Source organism: Dasypus novemcinctus, chromosome 11 (assembly GCF_030445035.2).
Source record: "Dasypus novemcinctus isolate mDasNov1 chromosome 11, mDasNov1.1.hap2, whole genome shotgun sequence".
Classification (NCBI taxonomy): domain Eukaryota; kingdom Metazoa; phylum Chordata; class Mammalia; order Cingulata; family Dasypodidae; genus Dasypus; species Dasypus novemcinctus.
This window is the reverse complement of record NC_080683.1, coordinates 67327966-67353764: the sequence shown is the minus strand read 5'-3', so window position 1 is coordinate 67353764 and position 25799 is coordinate 67327966. Positions and strand designations below refer to the sequence as shown.

Below are 25799 nucleotides of genomic sequence, written 5' to 3'. Positions count from 1 at the left end.
GTATTGTGTGTCCAAATCAATAGATATAATCTTATTGGGAATCCCTTGTGCATAATGTGATCCTTTTCTCTTGCAGCTTTCATAAGTCTCTCCTTGTCCTTGGCATTTGATAAGTTTGGGTACTATGTGTTCCACATGACTCTAATCAGGTTTATCCAGTTTGGGTTCCAGTGGGTTCTTGAATGTGTAAATTCATGTCATTCATTAAATTTGAGAAGTTTTCTTCCATTATTTCTTATAATATTACTTCTGACCCTTTTTTCTCTCTCTTCTGCTTCTGGAAATGATTATGCATATATTGATATGTGTAGTGGTATCCCACAGATCTGTTAAGCTCTGTTTATTTTTCTTCATTTATTTTTGCTTTCTGCTCCTTTCCCTGAATCATTTCAATTGCCTTGTCTTCTAGTTCACTGACTCTTTCTTCTGCCAGCTCCAATCTGCTGTTGAAACCCTTTAGGGAACATTTCATTTCAATTATGATCTTCAACACCAGTATTTCTGTTTGGTTACCTTTAAACTTTTATTTCTCTTTGTTGAAATTCTCGTATTGGTCACTCATTGTTTTCCTGATATCCTTTAGTTCTTTTTTCTGTGTTTTCCTTTATATCCTTGAGCAATTGAGGATTGGTTGAGGATCATTTTTAATGTCTTTGTGTAGTATGTCCAAACTCTGATCTTCTTTGTTAATGGTTTCTGGGTTTTTATCTTGTTCCTTTGGATGGGCAATGATTTTTTATTTGTCCTATAATCTTTTATTGCACACTGCACATTTTAATATTTTATAGTCTTAATTCTGGAATAGTCTCTGAGCTGTGTGTCCCTTAAAATTGTACCCACTTAATGATATGACATATTTCCTTGAGTTCCAGGAGCTATCAAAACAAGCAAATCAAGGGGAAGAAATACCTTCACAGTCCTTGCACATTGACTTTGTGTTGGCTGTACTATCCTCAGAGTTTAGGACTCCTATCAAGATCAGCTCATAGTGAATGCAATGTTCAGAGTCTTCTCTGTTTTTAATGAACCCATATCTTGTACTGGGTTTGTACTTGCTCATGGATTTAGGAATTCCCCCTCCAACAGGAAATTGAATGCCCCATCTAATCTCTATGAAAAGATTTTCTCTCCCTTCCTGGTGATCTATTGTATGACTTAAAGCAGATAATCCCTTGGCCTAGGTCACTTTGACCTAATAGTTTTTTTTATCTCCTTTAGTATCCATAAGCTGCTTCTGCTTGTCAGGCAAGTTCTGGTAGGGTCAGCCAGAGGTAATTTTCCTGGTTCAGTCTTTCAGACTTCTACCTGACAGATTTGCACAGATATATAGGCACCACAATTTCTCTCAGGGATTATTCTCCTTCCTCTGGAACAGGGTCAGGGACTCAGAATGGCTGCTCCATACCATACCAGCAAGCAGACATAGGCAGCAAAGGAACCACAAGCCTCTCCTTCCCTTTTTTCCTTCCCCTTCTCCACCCCTGCCCCTGCTCTGCTGTTTTGCTGTGTGATTTTCTATATCTATTTCTCTTTTGTCTTCTTGTCTTTCTCCTCTAGGATTCACTGGGATTTGATCTTGGGGATCTCTGATGTGGAGAGAGGTTCCCTGTCAATTGCACCACCTCAGTTCCTGGTCTCTGCTGCTTTTCACCTTGACTCTTCCCTTTGTCTCTTCTGTTGCATCATTATCTTCCTGCATGACTCACTTGTGCAGGCACTGGCTTAATGTGTGGGCACTCACTACTGCACAGACACTTGGCTCACCACCTGGGCACTTGAGCGGGCACTCAGCTTACTGCACAGGCACTCAGCTCACCACACAGGTGCTCATATGGCTTCTGCTCACCGTGCAGGCACTCAGCTTGCCATGCAGACACGTGGCTCACTGCGTGGGCACACTGCTCGCTGCACAGGCACCTATGTGGGCACTTGGCTCACTGCATGGGCACTTGGTTCAGCATGTGGGCACTTTGCTAATCACTTGGGCATTGGCTTGCTGCTCAGGCACTTTTTTTCTTCTTCTCACTAGGAAGTCCCAGGGATTGAACCTAGGTCCACGAATATGGTAAGCGGAGGCCCTGTCACTTGAGCTACATTCACTTTCCTCCTACCCTTTTTTTAAAGTTGTGTTTTCTTTGGCATTTGCTCAGTTACTGCAACCCTTTAAATCTTTCTCTGAGTTATAAGAAAGATGACTTTGTCAGTTTTTACTAGTTGTTCAATAATTCTCTGGGAAAATGGCCAAACCTATTTTTGCTGTACAATGTTTTACATTATACCAATTCAAACACATGCATATCACTCTATAAATATATATATCCTCAATTATATATTGAATAATAAAGTGACTTTCAAACTTTTAAAAATTTATTTACTAACAGTAATCTGTTGATGCAAATTGTATATAGCTTTATTTTAGTTTATCCATATACATACACTAACATATATGTGGGACAAATAAGTATAGGGACCTATACTTACTACTATAGTATATGTAATAAACTCAGAAAATTTTTATAGTATTTTATTCAGTTTCTTAAAATTTGGTTTCAATATATAACATTGTTTTACAACAATGAAAAATTCCAGTGTAATGAAAAAGGATTTGGAAAGTTGTAAAGTGTAATTCAGTCATTGTAAAAACAGAGTGTTCAATAATGCAAGTTTTATTCATATGGAAAAATATTATTTATTACAAATGTTTAAGTTTAACATACTCATTTACGGCAAATCCCACATCTCATTTTTAAAAAATATTCTTCCTATTGACATTGTACCTCTTAGCAATCTAAATGTTGTTTAATTACACACTTACTGCTCCTGCAAAGTAAACCAATCTGTGGGTTTCAAGAATGTTATAAAATACAGGACAGTATTATAAGCATAGCATAGATATTTATGAAGAATAATTAATGAGCTTAGTCACATAATGATATGTTTAAATTTAATCAAATATTAGTGTATATAATATACATTTTAATAATCAACAAGGTATATTTATGGTACATATATAATGATATATAAACTAAACTTGTTTATTTAAATGAGGGATTACATTCATGTACATTTTATAGGAAATTTTAGTTATATCAAATATAAAATTGTCCTTATTTAACATAACTTACAAGAAAGAATATCATTTTAGTTCACTAAATCTACAGAAATAATATACCAGTAGTGGATTGGCTTTTACAATAGGGGTTTATTGGCTTGCCAGCTTACAGTTCTGAACCTCAGAAAAGTATCCAAATCAAGGCATTAGCAGGTAATGCTTTCTCCTTGAAGACTGTCTACTGGCCATCCTGGACTCCTCTATTGCATGGCAAGGAACAGGGCAGCATCTACCAGTTTCTGTGTTCTTCTAGGCCCCGTTGCCTTCAGCCTCTGGCTTCCTCTCTCAGCTTCTGTGGATTTCTTTCTGTCTCTCCCTATTCATCCTGTTTATAAAGCTCTACTTTAAGACCTTCTCTGCATCAAGCTTTTAAAGTAACCTAATCAAAAGGAGGTCCCATCTATAATAGATCAGGAATGGCTTAGACCCAAGGAAATTATTTTTCTGGGGTCCACAAGAGCCTTAAACTACCTCAAATATCATGATGTAAAGAATTTAAATGGCAAGTTAATGAAAGTTATAATTAAAGATATCCTTAACATAAGCATTTTGAACTAAATTAATGTTTCACAATTTTTCACTGGCATTAGAATATTTTTCTTACTGGAACACAACATGGTCCTGTGTTCATTTATTTATTTATTTTTTCAAAGATTTATTTTTTTTATTTCTATCCTTCCCTGTTCCCCCAGGTTGTCAGTGCTCTGTGCCCATTTGCTGTGTGTTCTTCTGTGGGAATCTGTGTCTCTTTTTGTTGCATCATCTTGCTGCATCAGCTCTCCGTGCATGCAGAACCACTCCTGGGCAGGCTGTACTTTTTTCACGTGGGGTGGCTCTCCTTAGGGGCGCACTCCTTGCATGTGGGGCTCCCCTACGTGGGGGACACCCCTGCATGGCACAGCACTCCTTGCACACATCAGCACTGAGCGTGGGCCAGCTCATCACACAGGTCAGGAGGTCCTGGGTTTCAACCTTGGACCTCCCATGTGGTAGGCGGACGCTCTATCCATTGAGCCAAATCCGCTTCCCCTGTCTTCATTTGTAATAAACATGTCCCTAGGTCAAAGGAAATTTGAAAAACTGAGAGTGTTATTCCAATAACATATAAGGAAAATTTTTATGATTCACTACCGTATATATCTTATTATATTTAGGCGTTCATTTTCATTATTAAAATGGAGCTGGGAGAGTAGATGTGGTTCAAACAGTTGAGCACCTGGGAAGTACCAGGTTTGGTTACCAGTGCCTCCTAAAAGAAAAAACTAAAACCAAACAACAAGCAAAACAAATGAAAAAAACAACTCAGGGAATCTGATGCGACTCAGTGGTTAAGTGCTAGTTTCCCACATATGAGATCCTGGGTTCAGTTCTTGGCCCCTAGTACCTCAAGAAAAGGGGGGGAGGGTTCTGATATTCCATCATTAAAATAAGGCCATAATCACATAGTTGACCTCTTTATTAAGGTATCTATTGACTATGGATAAATGGAAATAGATTACCTAATAGACCTCTCTTAGAGTAAGAAAGTGGTTTTAAAAAGAAAATGTTAGTTTCCTCCCCAGCCAACATAGAAAGGTTTGCTTCATCTGTCTTTTTCTCCCTACTCAATATTTATTATAACATTTTGAAAATGATGTGTTATTGTTCTTCTTCCCATTTTGGTAGTTGTTTCATTGTTTTTCAATAATGTGTTCCCTCTAAATGAATTGACATTGATGTTTTACTTTTCTGTCTAGCTGATACATATAAAACAAAAACTATAAATTACATAAATTGCTCATTTACTGAAGTGACTATTGAATAAAAATATCAGTATAATATAAAAATTCTAATATTGTCAAAATTTATTAAGAAGAGTTCTGGACAAGACAAAGAGAAAATCCTAAAAGCAGCAAGAGAAAAGAAAACCATCACATACAAGGGAAGCTCAATTAGATTAAGTGCTGATTTCTCTTCTGAAACCATGGAGGCAAGAAGACAGTGGTATGATATAGTGAAGGTACTAAAGGAAAAAAATTTCCAACCAAGAATACTCTATCCAGCTAAACTAGCATTCAAACATGATGGAGAGTTCAAACTATTCGCAGACAAACAGAAACTGAAAGAGTATACCAACAAGAAACCTCCCCTTCAAGAAATTCTAAAGGGAGTTCTGCAGGAAGAAAGGAAAAAACAGGAAAGGCAAAGTTGGAGGAGAGTATAAGACCAACAACAACAACAAAAAAGACAAAAAAAAATATACAAACAAAATATGACAAACACAAATCCAATCAAAATATGGCTAACACAAATAATTCCTTGATAGTAATAACACTGAATGTCAATGGATTAAACTCACCTATCAAAAGATTCAGACTGGGACACTGGATAAGGAAATATGACCCATCCATATGCTGTCTACAAGAGACACATCTTAGACCCAGAGACGCATGGAGATTGAAAGTGAAAGGCTGGAAAACAATCATACAAGCTAACAATAACCAAAAAAAGGCAGGAGTAGCTATATTAATATCAGACAAAATAGACTTTAAATGTGAAACAATTGTGAGAGACAAAGAAGGATACTACATTTTAGTCAAAGGGAAAATCTGTCAAGAAGATCGAATAATCATAAATATCTATGCCCCTAACAAGGGTGCCTCTAAATACGTCAGGCAAACGCTGGAAAAACTAAGTGAAAGAATAGATACATCTACAATTATAGTGGGGGATTTTAATACACCACTATCAACTCTGGACAGAACATCTCAAAAGAGAATCACCAAAGAAACAAAACATCTGAATAGTATATTAGAGGAGCTCGATCTAATAGACATATATAGATCGCTACACCCAAACACAGCAGGATATACATTTTTCTCAAGCGCACATGGATCATTCTCCAAGATAGATCATATGCTAGGCCACAAAGAAAGGCTGAACGAATTCAGAAAGATTGAAATCATACAAAACATTATCTCTGACCACATTGGAGTCAAGCTGGAGATTTGCAAGGGAAAGAAGCCCAGATTTCACACCACGATTTGGAAATTAAACAACACACTCTTAGAAAAACAGTGGGTCAAAGAGGAAATCTCAAAAGAAATCAATGACTACCTTGAAACAAATGATAATGATAACACAACATACCAAAATTTATGGGATGCAGCAAAAGCAGTACTGAGAGGGAAGTTTATAGCCATAAATTCATATATCAAAAAAGAAGAAAGAGCAAAAATTGAAGAACTAACTGCACATTTGAAGGAATTAGAAAAACAACAACAAAGTAACCCAACAGGAAGAAGAAGGAAGGAAATAACAAAGATAAGAGCAGAACTAAATGAAATAGAAAATAAGAAAGCACTTGAACAGATAAACAAGACCAAGAGCTGGTTTTTTGAGAAGATTAACAAAATTGACAAACCTTTAGCAACACTAACAAAGAAAAAAAGAGAGAAGATGCAAATACACAAAATAAGAAATGAGAAAGGCGATATCACCACTGACCCCACAGAAATAAAGACTATCATAAGAGGATATTTTGAAAAACTATATTCCAACAAAAATGACAATCTAGAGGAAATGGACAAATTCCTAGAAACACATAAACAGCCCATATTGACAAAAGAAGAAATTGATGATCTTAACAAACCAATCACAAGCAGAGAGATAGAATCAGTTATTAAAAATCTCCCAACTAAGAAGAGCCCAGGGCCAGATGGCTTCACAGGTGAATTCTATAAAACATTCCGGAAAGAACTGACACCAATCCTGCTGAAACTATTCCAAACCATCGAAACAGAAAGAACATTACCCAACTCCTTCTATGATGCCAACATTACCCTAGTACCAAAGCCAAACAAAGACATCACAAGAAAGGAAAATTACAGACCAATTTCTCTAATGAACCTAGACGCAAAAATACTTAACAAAATACTTGCTAATCGTATTCAACAACACATTAAACGAATTATACACCACGACCAAGTGGGATTCATCCCAGGTATGCAAGGATGGTTCAACATAAGAAAATCAATCAACGTAATACACCATATAAACAGATTGAAGGAAAAAAATCACATGATTATATCTATTGATGCAGAAAAAGCATTTGACAAAATACAGCACCCTTTCTTGATAAAAACACTCCAAATGATTGGAATACAAGGAAATTTTTTGAACATGATAAAGAGTATATATGAAAAACCTAAAGCCAATATTGTTTACAATGGAGAAATCCTAGACTCCTTCCCTCTAAACTCAGGAACAAGACAAGGATGCCCACTGTCGCCGCTCCTATTTAACATTGTCTTAGAAGTACTTGCTCGAGCACTGAGGCAAGAACCAGAAATAAAAGGCATTCAAATTGGAAAGGAAGAAGTCAAAATTTCATTATTTGCAGATGACATGATCCTATACATAGAAAACCCTGAGAGATCTACAACGAAGATTCTAGAACTCATAAATGAGTTTAGTAAAGTCGCAGGTTATAAGATCAATGCGCAAAAATCAGTAGCATTTCTGTACACCAATAATGAGCAAGATCAGGAGGAAATCAAGAAACAAATACCATTCACAATAGTAAATAAAAAAATCAAATACTTAGGAATAAATTTAACTAAAGAGGTAAAGAACTTATACACTGAGAACTATACAAGATTGTTCAAGGAAATCAAAGAAGACCTAAATAAATGGAAGACTATTCCTTGTTCATGGATAGGAAGACTGAACATTATTAAGATGTCTATCCTACCAAAATTGATCTACACATTCAATGCAATCCCAATAAAAATCAATGCAGCCTTCTTTAAGGAACTAGAAAAACTAACTATGAAATTTATTTGGAAAGGAAAGAGACCCCGAATAGCCAAAGACATACTGAAAAAGAAAAACGAAATTGGAGGAATCACACTACCTGACTTCAACACATACTATAAAGCTACGGTGGTGAAAACAGCATGATATTGGCATAAGGAGAGACATATAGACCAATGGAATCGAATTGAAAGCTCTGATATAGAACCTCACATATACAACCACATAATATTCGATAAAGTCACCAAACCCTCTCAACTGGGAGAGAGTGGCCTATTCAACAAATGGTGTCTGGAGAACTGGATAGCCATATGTAGAAGAATGAAAGAGGATTACCATCTCACACCTTATACAAAGATCAACTCAAGATGGATCAAAGACCTAAATATAAGAGCCAAGACCATAAAAACCTTAGAAAGCAGTGTAGGGAAACATCTACAGGACCTTGTAATAGGTAATGGATTTATGAATATCTCACCAAAAGCACGAGCAGCAAAAGAACTAATAGATAAATGGGACTTCCTCAAAATTAAAGCCTTCTGCACCTCAAAGGAGTTTGTCAAGAAAGTAAAAAGGGAGCCCACACAGTGGGAGAAAATATTTGGCAATCATATATCTGATAAGAAACTTATAACTTGCATATATAAAGAACTCCTACATCTTGAAAATAAAAAGATAAACAATCCATTTAAAAAATGGGAAAAAGACTTAAACAGACACTTCTCCGAAGAAGAAATACAAATGGCAAGAAAGCACATGAAAAAATGTTCCAAATCTCTAGCTATCAGGGAAATGCAAATCAAAACCACAATGAGATACCATCTTACACCCATAAGATTGGCAGCTATGAAAAAAACAGAAGAATACAAGTGCTGGAGAGGATGTGAAGGAAGGGGAACACTCATCCACTGCTGGTGGGAATGCAGAAGGATCCAACCATTCTGGAGAACAGTATGGCGGTTTCTCAAAAAACTAGCCATAGATTTGCCATATGACCCAGCAATACCACTGCTGGGAATATACCCAGCAGAACTGAAAACAAGAACACAAACCAATATATGTACACCAATGTTCATAGCAGCATTGTTCACTATTGCCAAAAGTTGGAATCAACCCAAATGCCCATCAACAGACGAGTGGATCAATAAAATGTGGTATATACACACAATGGAATACTACTCGGCTGTAAGAACAAACACACTACAAACACATGTGATAACATGGATGAATCTTGAGAACCTTATGTTGAGTGAAGCAACCCAGACATTGAAGGACAAATACTACATGACCTCAATGATATGAAATAAACAAGCTGCCCTAGATAGCAAGAGACTGAACGATAGGCTTGCAGGAAATCGGAGGGTGGAGGAAGGATATGAGCCGATGTCTGCAGGGGTGGAATTTAAGACGAGATGGTGGTAAGTATGAACACAAAGAAGAGATAAAAGGGGGGCAAGGGGTTGCCTTTGCTTGGGGCTTTGCGGGTTTGAGGGAGGCTGGGGAGGGACGGGTGGGTAACGTTGCCCAAAAGTGGGGGGAGGGAGGGGTAGCATACGAACCAGGAGAGGGTCAGGTGTTGGTGGAGAGTAAAATGCCGAGAAAATCATATCAAAATATAATAAAGAGGGTTACCTGTTTAGAATGCTCGGAGGGGAGGGTCTGAGGCAGGACGGGCTCCTGGGGAATGTCTAAATGCTCATTCTGCCAGAGTGGGTGACACCATGGGGTAGAAACCCAAGTAGTGAGAGTGGGGGTGGACCCACATCCTGGGGAGGACTAATGCCATCCAATAGAGGGAACTGTATCCCTCGAGAGAAAGGGTGGCTCCCAGGGCATTGGGGCAGTTGAGCAAGTTAGGCCCTGAACACTATTCCATCTATCTCTGGAAGTGGCTCCTCAGGAAACAGAGGTTGGCTATCACTGAGGGCACCAAGGTGGAAGGGAAAATGGATGTTAAATGTGTGGAACCAAAGTAAATGGGGGGTAAGAGAGGAGTTTCTTGAGAGTACACAAGGATGGATATAAAACATGTAATATTACACCATAACATATAGGAGATGACAGACTGATAATGTAAACCATAATGTAAAACATAGGATAACTAAAAATGTAAAGAACTGTGTATCCTAAAGTATGCACCATAATGTAAACACAGATGTCACCTTGTTAGAAAGCTAATGTCTCAGACTCTGTACATCACTTTAAGTAAATATGATATGAATAGGGCGTAAGAGTATCACTGTGGAAGGGAAAAGGTTTTCTGGTGGATGTGTGGGAGTGCTGTATATTATATATATACATTGCTGTGGTCTAGGACTCCTGTGAAGAAAAGCTGAATAATTAGGGGGGGGGGGGGGGAAAAGAAAAAATTAGGATGTGGAATTTTTTCAAGTCAACATTCTTTATCTAAGTTCTTTATCTAACTTTATCCAAGTTCTTTATCTATCCTTTAAACTCATCGCTATATGCCATTCCCTAGTAAGGGACCATGACATTATATTGGGCTTCAAATTTCGGGGAGTTCTGGATCACAGAGTGTTTCAACAATGGCAATGGAGGGATACTGGTATGGGATACCAATGACAGGTGATATATGACTGACAGGGAGCTGTACAGAACATATGTCCAGGGTGCATGGTAATGTTTGGATATACTCATAGTGGCAACAATTAAAAACCACAGTAGGGGGGGTACTGGGTTCCTGGCCAGTGGTGCTCTGTCGTGGTCCCTAGGGGAGCAGCGACAGTCTCCCAGGTACAGTGGTGGGGACCGGGAGGGAGTGAGGGTTCAACAGTGAGCCCCTGATACTAATGACTATGCTTGTGAGCTGATAAACCCAAAATAATAACAAGGCCTAGAGCAACTTTGTGCCTGGGAATTTCCTTCTGTCAGCCTTCATGTTACTCAAATGTGGCCAGTCTCGAAGCCAAACTCAGCATGTAAATGCAATGCCTTCCCCCCAGCGTGGGACATGACACCCGGGGATGAGTCTCCCTGGCAACGAGGGACCACTATCAACTACCAACTGATGATGCAACTGGAAAATGACCTTATACGGAAGGTTCAATGCGGATCAGCAGAATATCCATGTCTACATAAAATACCATGACTTTAAAATGCTGTTTGACCTAAAGTAAGGGGGAAATGGAAAGGAGAAATGAGTTTATATGGCTACGAGTTTCTAAAAAAGAGTCTGGAGGCTGGCAGAAGGTTTGCCCTCATGCACAACTGAGCAGAGTCAGAGAGACAGATAAAGCAGATACAACCCCCAGATATTGGTTCCTTTGAGGGCTAAAGAGACCCATGGGAGTTATGGTCATGGCCGATGGGGTTAACTACCAGGGCAGATGGCCCCTCTTTGGAAATGGTGTTTATGTGTGATGAATCTGGACTCAGATGGGATCTCCCTTCATAAGACTTTCATGCTAATGTGCTGGAGGTGCAGTTAATGTTGGGGTTTAAGATATATTTAGGGGATTTGAATCTCTGGACTGACAATGTGATAGCCAGATCCTGAGCCTCAACAGACTCCAGCACCTACAATCTGATTTATTGGACTTACCACACTCAGCTAAGATGGAGGTGAAGAAGGACAACCACCACACCATGGAGCCTAGAGTGATTACAACTGAAAATGGGAGGATTGCATCCAGCATCCAGGTGGAATCTGAGCCTCCTCTTGACATAAAGGTGCAATGGACACAACCAATCCAGTGTCCACATAGAAGAGGTGGCATTGGATTGGGAAAAGTGGACATAATGGACAAAGGGTATGGGGAAAGGCAGGAAGAGATGAGAGGTGGAGGCGTCTTCGGGACATGGAGCTGCCCTGGATGGTGCTTCAGAGGTAATCACCGGACATTGTAAATCCTCACAGGGCCTACATGATGGAATAGAGGAGAGTATGGGCCATGATGTGAACCAATGTATATGAGGTGCAGAGGTGCCCAAAGATGTACTTACCAAATCCAATGGATGTGTCATGATGATGGGAACGAGTGTTGTTGGGGGGGGGAGAGGGGGGGTGGGGGGGTGGGGTTGAATGGGACCTCACATATATATTTTTAATGTAATATTATTACAAAGTCAATAAAAAATAAAAAAATTAAAAAAATAAAAATAAAAAATAAAATCTGAAAAAAAAAAAAAAAAAAAAAAAAGAAGAGTTCTGGAATCCCACCATGAAACCATGAAATGACAATTTATATTCCTGACAATCCTTCCGAGAAATCATTCTCAAAATCAGTTGTACACAGCTTCGTCTGTGAAACATTTTAAAAATACCGCCTGAATCTCATCTCAGAATCACACAGAATGTTTTGTAATGTGCCCCAGGCATTGATAATTTTAATACAGGCAACATAGTTATAAGATAATAACATATAATATTTTTTAAATTTTTACTATGAGCCAGGGATGAGTTTAAGTATTTAACATGTATTTATATATTTAATTTGCATAACTTTCTTGTTTATGAAGTATCTACTCTTATTATCCTTATTTTAAAACTGAAGCATAGAGAGGTTCAACTACTTGCTTTTGGTCACCTCCCTAACAAGTAGTGGAGCCCAAGTTCAAACACAGTAGGGTAGCTCTTGAGACCATACTCTTACCTCCTACCCTATAGTACTTCTTTAGTTTTCCTGACTTCAAGGAGCATCAGGCTAGCTGAGGGATAGGCAAATATTAAATAATTAACTGACACATTTTATAATACTGTTAACAAGGGAAATGGGATTTTAAAAATAAAAATTCTTTGTTAGCAGAAGCAGAGAAAGTATGTTTCAATGAGTTGTGACTTATTGGAGGAGAACACCAGGGAGAAAATCATGGGTCCAGTCTTTTCACATGGCTCTGATATATTGAATTGCTATAAATCTATCTCTTGTGCAGATTGTAGACATGATGCCAGCAAACCTGAAAATCAGTTCAAATATATAATTATACCAAACACTTAATTTCAAATGATTTTTTGATGAATTTATAAATGAATACAACTGTTATCAGAAATCAATAAAATATTGTTATAGTGATCTTACCTTCTGGGCCTATAATGCAACAGCCAAGGCTCCTTAAAAACTAAATGCTAGAGTGCTTTAACAGGACACTGTTCCTCAAAATGCCAGATAAGTAAATTGCACCAAAAAGAAAGTCATCAAGGAAACTGCTAGGTAAAAGAAATAAAAAGAAATACTTCTTTCATCAAGCTAATTAAAAATTCAGCTGAGCTACAATAAAAAGTGCTTGTTGATGAAATTGATGTACATTCTGGCAAAATTCTTCATTTCCTCATAGACCAGAGACTTGCAGCTACACTTGGAGGAACCAATCTGCCCTTTGATTGTCACTGGTCTAGAATACTTTATATAATAATATCATTATTTAGCCATCATTTCTTTCTTTAAAGCATTGACTTTAAATGAATTTTATCAGTGTCCACATTTCGCCTTTTCAGCCCACATCATCTCAACCACATCTTTTCCCTTGCCACTCCTCTAAAATATTTTATTCTCTTTGGAAAATACATTGCAACTTCATTTGCAGTTACACTGCAACTTAATTCATATAAGAAAGTAATGGGAAAGGTTTATTGATAAGGGTTTGGTTAAAAAAACTTTGGTACATTCAGTTAAAGGAATATAATGCAGCTGATCAAAGTGCAATATAGGTGAGTATTGACTTTACTCACATATACACTTGGCTGGCCCTTCTCCCAGATGCTTTCATTTTCCTACTTTGTTAGTTCAATTCATCATCATTCACAGAATTTTCAGATTTTATTTTCAGCTCTTATTCAGGTTGTGTTTCCAGTTAATCTCTTTAAATTTATTCAAAAGTCTTTTCTGTGATATATCTTATCACTATATTGTGTATTTTATATTTTGGATAAAACATTCATTTGCATGAGAAATACTAAGCAGTGTAAAAACATAATTTTAAAAGATCAATTAATCTCTATTGATTTTTTCAACTATAGATTATAGAATAAAATTTTGCTTATTTCAGACACAGAACTTACTTCTCTCCAACCAAATATAATTTGATAGATACCTATTTCAAATAGATTGCCTGCAATTGCTACAGAGTCAATTGCCCTTAGCCTCTGTGCTTTTCTTCAGCTAAAACTATACTTTTTCATTCAAAATATTATTACTTACCATTTTTTCACACTCAGAAAATTGAACGTTAGTGAAGTCATAGCTTAGAATTTTTATACATATTCCCATGTATCCTAGAAATGGAAGTGATATATTTCATGATAATTATCCTGGATACTTGTATGTTCATTGTCAAGTCTTTTGTTATTGAAATAAATTTATATATATTTTATATGTTTGCCCCTGCAGTGCAAAAATGAGACACCTGTGAAGAAGAAAAAGAAAGTTAAAAGTTGTATATTATAAAATAACAGGTACCTAAAAGGCACACATTTGTTCTTTCAAGATTACTAAAAATGAATTCCATAGTATGTAGTATGTAGTAACACAAGCATTCAGTAGATAATATTCTATTTTGTCAGATTTACATTTGACTGTGTTCTAAAGGTGTTTTCATTTTCACTTTTTACATTTTCATTAGTATAAATCTAGCAAGTATCAATAGATTTAAAGACTTGAGATGCATAATAAAGGTCATTTCATGCTTGTTGACCCATCTTATTTCATTGTTTTGAATAGAAATACGGATTTTTTTTCCATTTTACCATTCTTTGGTGACATTCAGTAAGAACATTTACACATTGGGAAAATGACTATTGGTATTAATAATTGCTTTAAAATCTTAAACACATGCTCTTCATTAAAGTTGTACAACACGTGAAAAAATATGTTTCCTTCAAACACATAGTAGGGATTTCTTTCCTGTAAAACATTTTGTTTTGGGTCTCATTTGATATTAAAATTCCTTGACTCCATGCTATTTCAACATAAAGTTTGACATACCACATTATTAAACAATCTTATCACTATCCCTTTTTTCAGGGGGTGCTGGAAAAAATTGACTTCCAAGCTTATTCATGCTATTGACAAAATTCAAGTCCTTTGAATTTGTAGGGCTCAGGTCAGTATGCCTGCCTCTGTGAGTCATGGACCTGGCTGATCTTGGATCCTAAAGGCTGCCCCAATTCCTTTTCATGTTTTTCATGTGGTCCCATCTAGCAGTGGTAGGTCAAGTCCCTCTCACACTTTAAATCTCTCTGACTTGTCCTGTCTGGCTATGACTAAAGAAATGCCTCTGCTTTTAAGGGCTCATGTGACTAGATTAGACCCACAAGGATAATCCATGATAATCTCCCTATTTTAAGGTCTGCAACATTAATTACATTGGCAAAGTCCTTTTTGTCCAGTAATGCTATATTTTCACATGTTCCAGGGATTATGGTCCAAACATCTTTTGAGAGGGCATTGTGCCTTCCTCATGCACTAGGTTTTAAAATTGTCTTTTTCCCATTTCCTGCTAGACAAATTCCCCACACATGCTGGGAAACTTGGCTTTCTGTTGGGGAAAAAAAATGGAGCCTTTTTTAATATAGTCCCCACCCTATAATTTAACTATATCTTTTGTTTGTGGTTTTTAATTAGAAATTGATTAAGATCAAAGATCATGTCTAAGTGCTTAAAGGTCAAAAATCTGGGAAATCCTGGTTGATTCAGGTCTGTACAGAAACTCACCATCTTGTAACTGATTACTTTTTAATTCAAAGCTTCGTTCTAACACATATAACCCATAAATGTACCTTTTGAACTGTAATGAGACTCTTGCTTTCCTGTTTCATCAACTTTTATCAATTTTGTTTTTATGCTGCTTAGACTTACCATCATTGAACCTTAAAAAATCTTTGAATTCCCTAAGATCATCTTTCCTATGCATTTGCGCAGCCTCCAAATATGATTAATAATGTGCTTCCTGACGTGCTCTGTTTTCTAATTTATTTATTGGTTTTGTCTTATATCCCCAGTAAGTCTGGAAGATCTTTAAGAGCAAAGAAATTTCCATCTTGATTTTCACTTGGAATTTAATTTATATATATATATACACACACACATATATGTATATGTTATTTTTAAAGAAGCTTTAGATTATATAAACATTACTTCAAAAATATAAGGATTCACATATACCCCAACTCCACTCCCTCCCTCACTTTCCCCTATAAACAACATCTTTCAATAGTGTGTTAGTGGCCTCTATCACCATTGTGATGTCATGCAGAACAATTCCAATGTCCCCAAAATGTCCCATGTTGCATCTGTTCTTCCCTCCCCCTCCCTCAGAACCTCTGGTGGGCACTGCCTTTATATCAATGATAGAAGTTCTACCATTGCTAGAATAATAAGTCTACTTTAGTCCATATTGCATTCCCCCCTTATTTCTGTTCATTCCTCAACATTAAAGATTTGGGGATAGTGATGGCCACTGTTTCTCAATGAGAGAGGGCTCAGATCACATGTGGTCAATGGATGAAACTGTCTTGCTTGCAGTTGTGAATACTCTTTGTTTTTTGGAATGGGCATTGTCCATCATCATCCTTTTTCTAGTTGTCCTAAGCTAGTCCAATGAACTGGAGAGTAGGTATTGCCATTCTGCTGTGATTCAGGGCTCAATCGATATATGAACAGACCAAAGATTTAAGTCTCTGGGATATATATTTAGTATAGTGCTAATTATAGGTACAAATAAAAGGAGCTGAAGCGTGATGTGAAGGGAAATTATAAATTAGTCTAACTCTATTTCATTGGGGAACTTATATTCCAAAGTAAGGCCCACTGACAGGGTGCCCTGTCTTCCCTGCCCATAGTGTCTAGAAGTCTCTAGAGCCCTCAGGAGCCCCACTGTATACTGTGGCAGTGAATGAGATCCTGCTGAGACATGTGTAAGCGTAACCTCTGGAATGACCACCTAACTCTATTTTAATATCTCTAGAAACTTAAGTGAAAAATGAATCAGTTAACCATTTGTTAGAAACCCAATTAAAAATTCATATTAAAAAGTTCTTCTATATAAATCATTTGTTTTCCTACATTTTCTAATTCAGGGAACTAATTGTTAATTATTATTTATTAGCCTAACGTATTTATATTTTATTTCATTTTGATAAGTAAGAAAACTAGTTTCAATATCATAATACCCCGTTGTTTCCTTAATGTTTATCATTTAGGCATATACATTTCCTTTTTTTTTTTAAAGATTTATTTTTCATTTATTTCTCTCCCCATCTCCCCGCCCCCCCACACACCTGCCCGCCCATTGTCTGCTTTCTGTGTCTGTTCACTGTGTTTGTTCTTCTGTGACCGCTTCTATCCTTAACAGCGGCATCAGGAATCTGTGTTTCTTTTTGTTGTGTCATCTTGTTGTGTCAGCTCTCCGTGTGTACGGCACAATTCTTGGGCAGGCTACATTTTCTTTCGCTCTGGGTGGCTCTCCTTACGGGACGCACTCCTTGCGCATGGGGCACCCCTACGCGGGGGCCAACCCTGCGTGGCAGGGCATTCCTTGCTCGCATGAGCACTGCACATGGGCCAGTTCCACACAGGTCAAGGAGGCCCGGGGTTTGAACCACGGACCTCCCATGTGGTAGGCAGACACCCTATCCATTGGGCCAAGCCCGCTTCCCTACATTTCTTTTTAAGAAATGCACTTTAGATTTCACTAATTGAATATTTTTTATGTAAGAATGAGGCCGCTCTTACAGAAATTGTTAAGATGTGATAATTTAAAAGATCAAATATAATATATTAAACATAGAAATTATTGTTTCAAATTAGAATACATTATGAAACTTCAGCTTTACTTTTATGTATAATTTGATCTGAAAATCCTGACCATGTTAGAATCTGACTAGCTTAGAGATTTTTTTTTATAAGCTATATATACTGTGAATTTTATATGCTTATGCCTAAAATATTGAAAGTTTGGGGAAATATAATTAGTTTTTCTATGTGAAAACATTGATTTTGAAGGACATAAAACAGGAAGATTTTTCCTATCAAGCAGTTTACTATTTCAAGTGCCATGTGCTAGTACCTCTGACTCTGAACCTCTTAAAATGTTTGGTTATCTTTCATCAGCTAGAGATAAAGTAAAAAGTAATATACAACTAATTACACAGGAAATAGGAATATAATACCAGATAGCTCCTACTGCAAAAGAGGGAAAATAAGTCATTGATATTGCACTGTTAATGCTGTGATATGGGTTTCAAAATACTATATAACTGAAATGTACTTTTAGGCACCTTTTTTTTCCAGTCCCCACTTTTAATACCATAATTTTGTTGGAAAAGTTCTTTTTCAGGATAAAATATGAAGGGTGATTACCAAATAATAAATATAACTTTTGTGTGTAAATTACAGAAATCAAGTCTCATTTTATAGTCAAATTTTGCTGCAATATATCAGAGAATAAATTAAGTATATTTATACTTCAGGTGTGGTCCAAAACTTGCAGAATTCAATGTCTCCTGCTTCCTTCACCATTACATTTTTGGATAGAAATCAATTAAAGTTTCTTATAGTTTGAAATTGCAATTCACATTCATCTATGTATGTTCATCGAACACAGACTACCTCTCTAACCTATTCCCTGCTGATTCCAAATTATACAACTTGTAAATGTTGATCAGAGGCCAGCAGCCTGTTGAGTAATTCAGTGTGTTGACCAATGCATGATTCCCACTTGTACTACATTTAATTTTTTCTAAAGATAAAATGCAGTTTTCTGAATGATCTTTTTTTTTTTTAAGTAAATTAGACTAATGGCAATTATATAAGTAAAATGACAGTTTACAATTAGTAGGGATTTATATTTTCTAAGGCTATGGCCTGACAAAGTAGGACTTTTGAACATTGCTGTCTGCTATGATTTGCTCAGTATGTTTTGGGGTAAGACATGTCAATTTAGATCCCAATTTTTCTTCATCGAGTAGACTGTATTCAGGTTTCAAAAGCTGTAGTAAAAAACAAAGGTTGCTTACTAGAAATTTGCTTTATTGGAAACATCAGAAACACATTTAGTCTGTAAGCACAGTTTGATGAGTCCTTCAGCTACTTCCCCTTCAAGGGAAAGTTGTCTCAATCTGCCCTAGTTATGCTTTTGTTAGTAATTTGAAAGGATATGGGACTCGGGCATCTTCCTTCTTCTTTCCTCCAAATCACCAACCCTGAAAAAGTGAAAAATGTACTTTCTATAAATTTATATGAGAAAATATTAAGAGTAGAAGAGAGAAAATAAAGCCAAAGGGATAAACATCAGAAACTTGCTTAAATGGCTATGGCCCCATATAATTGCTTTTCTGTCAGCAGGATTATTAACAATTTTGGACATCTCAAAATTAAATTAACAGCCTGAGAATATTTTACAGAATGAGATAAAGCATGATACATGAAACATAATGACCTCTCTGAAATTCAGCCAAGCCTGTGCAGCTACTCATTTAGACAGAGAAGACAACTAGTTAATCATCACCAAACAAATTAGACAGAACAAATTAGTTTGCTACATTCCACAGTCTTAGCTACCAAAAAAGCATATATGCCACTAATTAGAATGAAAGAACTCTAAGCATATTATTATCTACATAGAAAAAGAAAGCAAGATTGTAACTTTGAATTGTTTCTATCATAATTTGAAACCTAGGTTACATAGGTAAAGTTACATAGTTAAAATTAAATAAATTAAATGTGCAAGAGCCTATACATATGTGTATATGTGTAAACACACATATTTAAATAGCAGCGGTTTTAGCATTTACTTACAGCTTGACTTAATAACATGTTAAAAGGCTTTCAAAGGTTAACTGGAATCATCAGAGTATACATACACACACATACACATACAAGTGAAATAGAAAAACATAAAAAGTGATCCCTTTGTTGAAACTTAAAATAGCCTTTTCATATACTTTTTCTTACAAAGTATCAGGTTTTTTTTCTTTTAAAAGTGTATGGTCACTGTATGTGAAATAAATATATTGGCTCAGGTTATCACTGGAGATTAATCTGAAATCATATTTTCTAGCCTTAATTAGCATTCATTTGCTTAATTGTCATTCTCAGCCCCATCATTTCCATTTTTCACTAACTTGAACAATGCTATCTTCTGCTGTTTGCACTTTAATTTAAATTTCTATTAAGGTTTATGAACAGTAATAAGGTCCTGTTTGAATATTCATTAGCTTCTGAATTGTGAGCTATGAAAAGGTGCTTTCTTTTACCTTAATGAAACTGGCACAGCATGGGACTGATCAGTTGTGACATTTGATTTGAGGCATCCAGTGAATTTCCTCATTGTTTATTGACACATCTTGTCCAAACAGCTCCCTCGCAAGTGAGTGGAGTAATGAAGGAGAGAGTGCTGCAGCGGAGTGTCGAGCTTTCCTGGCAGGAACCAGAGCATCCCAATGGAGTCATCACTGAATATGAAATCAAGTATTACGAGAAAGTAAGTGCTAAAAGCAGCTGAAATGTACGACAAAGTGCGTGTGTCTCATGACATCCTACTGTACTGTAGCCTAAAGTTGGTCATTATGCCAACTATTTAGAGTTACTTCTAAATTCATAGTTAATTTTAGCCATTTTTTGTAACCACCTTCCTGAATCTTTGGGTTCATTGCTATAATTATGATTTCTCTGTATTAATTTCCTGTTACACAAATGAAAATATTCCACTTGTAATATATGTATTTTGCAATTTTTATATCATAATTATTAGATATAAGATGTTTTCATACCACAGAAACCACATGGCCCAAAATATTTTTGAAAAATATTTCTTATCTCTTTAGGCCCTTAATGATTTATTTAATTTACATAGTCTCAGTGATAATGATAATGGCCTCAAATAACAATAATTTGTAAAATAAGATTATTTTGGGTAATTAATATATGGTATTTTCCAGACTTCAGAATCAGATATTCCACTAATTCACCTGAAATTTATTTAATATATGTTATACTAATCATGTCCACCTTCTTTATACCACCTCCTTCATAAAAAAAGGTAATAATGGCTAAAACCCATGTGCTTGTTCATTGTATAGCCTTAAAATTATGGTTAAATTTTAGAAAATGCTGAAATATCTGAATATGTAAGTATACTTATTTCTGTCCCATGTGAAGAATTAGGAAAATAAAAAACAGAAATCCTGTTCACAAGTTACTATGATCCATCCCATAGTTTCAAACATGGAAACTATGAATATTGCTAGCAGTAATAATAATAACTTTTATTATTATTTACTTAACTTAGTTACCTGAAATACTATAATATACATAATCATTTTAACCATTTTGACAGAATTACAAAACAGAGGCCTAAAGGTTTTGAAAAACTTGAGTTGACTTGATTGGATAGATTGAAATGTATACAGTGCTTTGGCAATAGGTACAATTCTTGGTGTGTTTTTTTTTCCTTTGAAGAAAAGGTTTGAAGTAAGGTTGGTTTTAATGTCTAGATTAAGTTTCAGATATTATTTGCATGTTATTTCTATTATAAATTCAATACTTCCATGACAAAAGTTGCATTTTAATTACTTCTAATAATTATAATGCTTCCTGAAATTGTATCAGATTTCAAAAGTAATCTAGTTCCCTTTCAAATAAAATATACTAAGAAATATAACCTAGATGATAAGTGGGAGTAAAGCCTTTCATAGTGCAATAAAAATCCTTGTTTTGGAATAAATCAGCTCAAATTGTTGCTTTTCTATTTTTCATGACCAAAAGGAATGTATTTTTATTCACTAAATTTAAAAATTAGGCAATTATTAGGCGATGGTAGTACTATTGTATTGTAATATATGCAAGCATGTAACCAATATCATTATGTCATCTAATATCAGTGTTTCCTACTTGTTGCGATAGATATATTTAAATATCAACTATCATTTTTATAAATTATTATAGTGAAAACAATCAAAGATCCAGCTAACTAAATCTAGTTTAAGCATACATTTATTTTACACTTTTGTAAATTTCACTGTGAATGTAAATCAAACAACCAGGCTGTCATTTTCAGCTTTCAAGGAGTTGTTTTATTGCTTGGTACCTACAGTTGAGCACAAATATTTTTTATAGAATGAATAAGAAACTTTCTTAAATTTTGTATCCTGATGTGTACTTTTTCCTATCTTTTTGCATAAAGAGTCTGTGAGTGTCACATAAATGAAACTTCAAATTTTGCTTCCTTTCAGTATGGTTTTGATGGAGTTTTTTATGATTGAACTTTTATATTTATTTCATTCTAAAGCTTATCATATATAATGCACATGCAATATGTCTTCAGTGCTTATAGAAAGAAAAAAAATGCATGATGATAAAATATAATGACTTCTCTTAGCAAACTCTGTGAACCTCAGTTTACACAGCTGAAAAATGAGGATATTGAACTAAGTGATGTTTAATGTACTGGTAAAGCATAAATCATTTCACTTTTATATTTATAGTTTTTTTTAAGATATTACATTGACTATTATTTTGAAGATGTGTTTATTCTGTGTGAAATGAATTATTTAATTAAAACAGCTCAATAATATTAGTATTGTGGTATTAACCAAATTTCTTGATTTAATAACTTTCTCAATTTTTAACTTGTTGATTTTTGCTTACTGAATAACATTCAGTAAAAAAAAAATTAAAAACTACTTCATGAAGTGAAGACTCCTACTAAATCATAGATTTTACAGGTATATACCCATGTTTTGATCAATAGAGCATTTGATTATATTTATTGCCAAATAGTTCTTGTCACTATGCTCTCTACCAAGAAAGCAAATGCTCAAAACATCACAAATGCTTTAGCAAAGTTATTTTTCTTTAAAATTTATAAAACAATGGCATGTGTTTTGCATGTACCTTTTGTATCATCTTAGAAATAACTCAACGTTGTAATATTCCACGGGTACAATATAACCATTACAAAACAATGCAGCAAATTAAAATAAATTGCAAGAATTGGCTGTCAGATTGCTTGGTTGCAATCTAATTAAATCTCCCCTGTAAATATTGTTTTTAGGATCAAAGGGAACGGACCTACTCAACACTAAAAACCAAGTCTACTTCAGCCTCCATTAATAATCTGAAACCAGGAACAGTATATGTTTTCCAGATTCGGGCCTTTACTGCTGCTGGTTATGGAAATTACAGTCCCAGACTTGATGTTGCTACACTGGAGGAAGCTACAGGTAAAATGTTTGAAGGTAATTACCACCTCTAGTTTGGATTCCTACTCTTTATAAATCTGGTGCATTTTTTTCATTATGTGAGGTGATGATTTGTATCAGAATAATTTCTACATGTTAGGATAAATATGTATGCATATATATGAACTTTGTAATAGTTATTCAGAATAATAATTTAAAATGTGCTGTTTAACTATGTTAGAACCTTGTGGTTGAAATTAGTTTCTCTTTAAAATTTACTGCAATTATGAAAAAGAAAAAAAGTGAAGTTAGAAACAAAAACAGTTGTTGTTCAAATTGTGTGTTGGCATATGCTGTTTTTGTAGACGCTAAAATGATTTTATTGTAATTGCACCAGTCAAAACTGCTTCTTCACAGAAGCCCCCTGATGAGACCACTGTGCATATAGGGTTGAGCAGGACAAGATATGTAAGAACCTGGGTTAATTTTTGCAGCTTGCCCTATAGCAAGGATTTCAAAAATTAGAGTTCAGGAAGATAATCTTAGAACTATTATTTATTTTTATTTCTATGTCATTTATTTCTTCTTTTCTCTTATGAAATATTCCTAACATCCTAAAGACAACATTTAATCCATATACTAAATATAAAAAATAATTAGATGAATATCCCAGTGCCCATTACTCACCTTAAAAATAGAGGATCACTAATATCTTTGAAGCCTTCTTATCATTTTTTAATGTCTTATAATATAACCTAGTTTTGTAATACTTGGAATATATATAATTTGTAAATTGAAAATATTAGATCAAGCAATTCTTTTTTAAGTGTTGAGATTCATAGATATTATTTTCATTATTTTAAAAATTAGCAACTAAGTCTCAGAGATTAAGTTGAAGTTGCAGAACATGAATGAATACATATCATTAATGTTATAATATAAAATTTATTTTGCATTAGAAGGAATTTTGTGATTTTTATCATCAGCATATTCTCTCCCACTGGAATGTAAAGTTGATGAAAAAAGAGTCTATATCTACTTTTCCAACTTTTGTTCTGTCAGTGCCTACTATAGCATATGCACATAGAAGGCACCCAATAAATAAGCAATGAATGACTGTTTCACCATCATCAATGCAGAACATGTAATTGGTATCATTCAGTAATGGTAGTCATAAGCCTTGTTTAAAATCTTAGCTCTGCCATGTCCAACTATGTGACTTTGCATGACCTACTTTTCTGTACCTCAATTGCTAAGATAACAGTACCCAATTCACAGGTATTCTGAGGATTAAATAATGTACTACAGGCAACTGAAAGTCTCAAAAAAGATCACCTCTTATTATTTGATACAGCTGTTCTCTTATGACCATTTATACTGCTAAAAATCAGTGAAGACCCCAAAGAGATTTTGTTAACGTGGGGTTATATCTCTTGATACTCACCTCATTAGAAATTACAACCTAGAAAAATTTAAAACACATGAACACGCAAGCATACATTTCATTAGTCATCAGAGTGATGACATCATTGCATATCATGTGGCCTCTGGAAAACTCCATTGTATACTCATGAGTGAATGAGAGTAAAAGAGTCAAATAACATCTTGGTATTACATAAAATTTATTTTGAACTTGCAGATCCCCTGGAAAGCTTGTGAGGACCCTGAGAGGTTCCCAGTTTTTCTTTTGAGAACCACTGATTTAGCACAAATCTCTGTGCTAGGAATTTGAGATGTACAGAGACACATGATACAGTTGGAACTCTCAGTTTAAAGTTTAGTGAAAGACAGTCATGTACACAAATTCTAGCCATGCATATAAATGCTGGTAAAGTACACAACCCAATGCAATGAGAGTGTTAGGAAATGGTGATTCACTGTTTTGGAAGGAGAGGTTATTGAGATTATTCCATAGCACAAACATCCTAAAATTCCCATCTATTCAGAGTCAAATCTATGGCTTTTATGATTTTTTTAAAAAACTGTGATGTGATAGTTATGGCACTTGCAGTTATTTATATATATATAACCCATGAAATAGGTAAAAATATTAACCATAAATGTTGACTATGGAAAGATTAATATGTGTGTTTGGATTTCTCAAAAGGAATAGAGGCTAAGAGATCTTTTTCCATACACGCAATTCTAACTATATATAGAAACACATAAACAGGCATTCATCAGTTATAATTCATTATTCACCTGAGTTTAGTTTTCTCATTGAAGTTCTTCTCTAAGGCTAAGAGAAAAACTGCGCAAAGAATTGGACCCATGGGATATATTGATTGAATGGAAATAATTTCTGCACATATGTGTATGATTTTTCCTTCCTCATGAACAGAACTGCTCCATTGTTTTTCTTTGATATATATATATACATATATACACAAAGGGACAGGTAAAAACAAACAAAACCAAATCCAAACTAAACCAAAACAAACAAAATAGTCAAAAATTCATCTTTTTTCTTGTGGTGTGATAATAGACTGTAATTCAGAAATTAAAGCTTGAAAGTTGTTTTCTTTTTCTTCTTTTTTAAATCCTTGTATAGTTCCCTCAGGGATCAAATCATTAGGTGCTGAATTAGGGCATGCACATAATACCTTTGTTATTAGATATTAGAAACTATCTCTTAGACTGGAACTATTTTTATTACTTGGAATATTTTCAAACAGGAATCATCTATTGTTAGCATAGGTATAAAAAATTAGAGACAAATTGTCAAAAGGGGAAGAATAGAATACAATCAGAAAGAAA

The 25799-nt window shown here is 35.2% G+C and overlaps 1 protein-coding gene across 7 annotated transcripts in view; it reads left to right on the top strand.

The window, feature by feature from the left end:
- EPHA7 (EPH receptor A7) overlaps positions 1–25799 on the top strand; it is a 209456-nt gene that overhangs the window by 156561 nt on the left and 27096 nt on the right. For 4 of the 7 annotated variants that reach the window (XM_058307151.2, XM_058307152.2, XM_058307156.2 and 1 more), the window contains 2 exons: positions 20220–20344; positions 22916–23099. In XM_058307151.2, the coding sequence (XP_058163134.1) occupies positions 20220–20344; positions 22916–23099 (309 nt within the window). The remainder of the gene's footprint in view (positions 1–20219; positions 20345–22915; positions 23100–25799) is intronic. The other 3 variants (XM_058307154.2, XM_058307153.2, XM_058307157.2) reach the window with 1 other exon arrangement.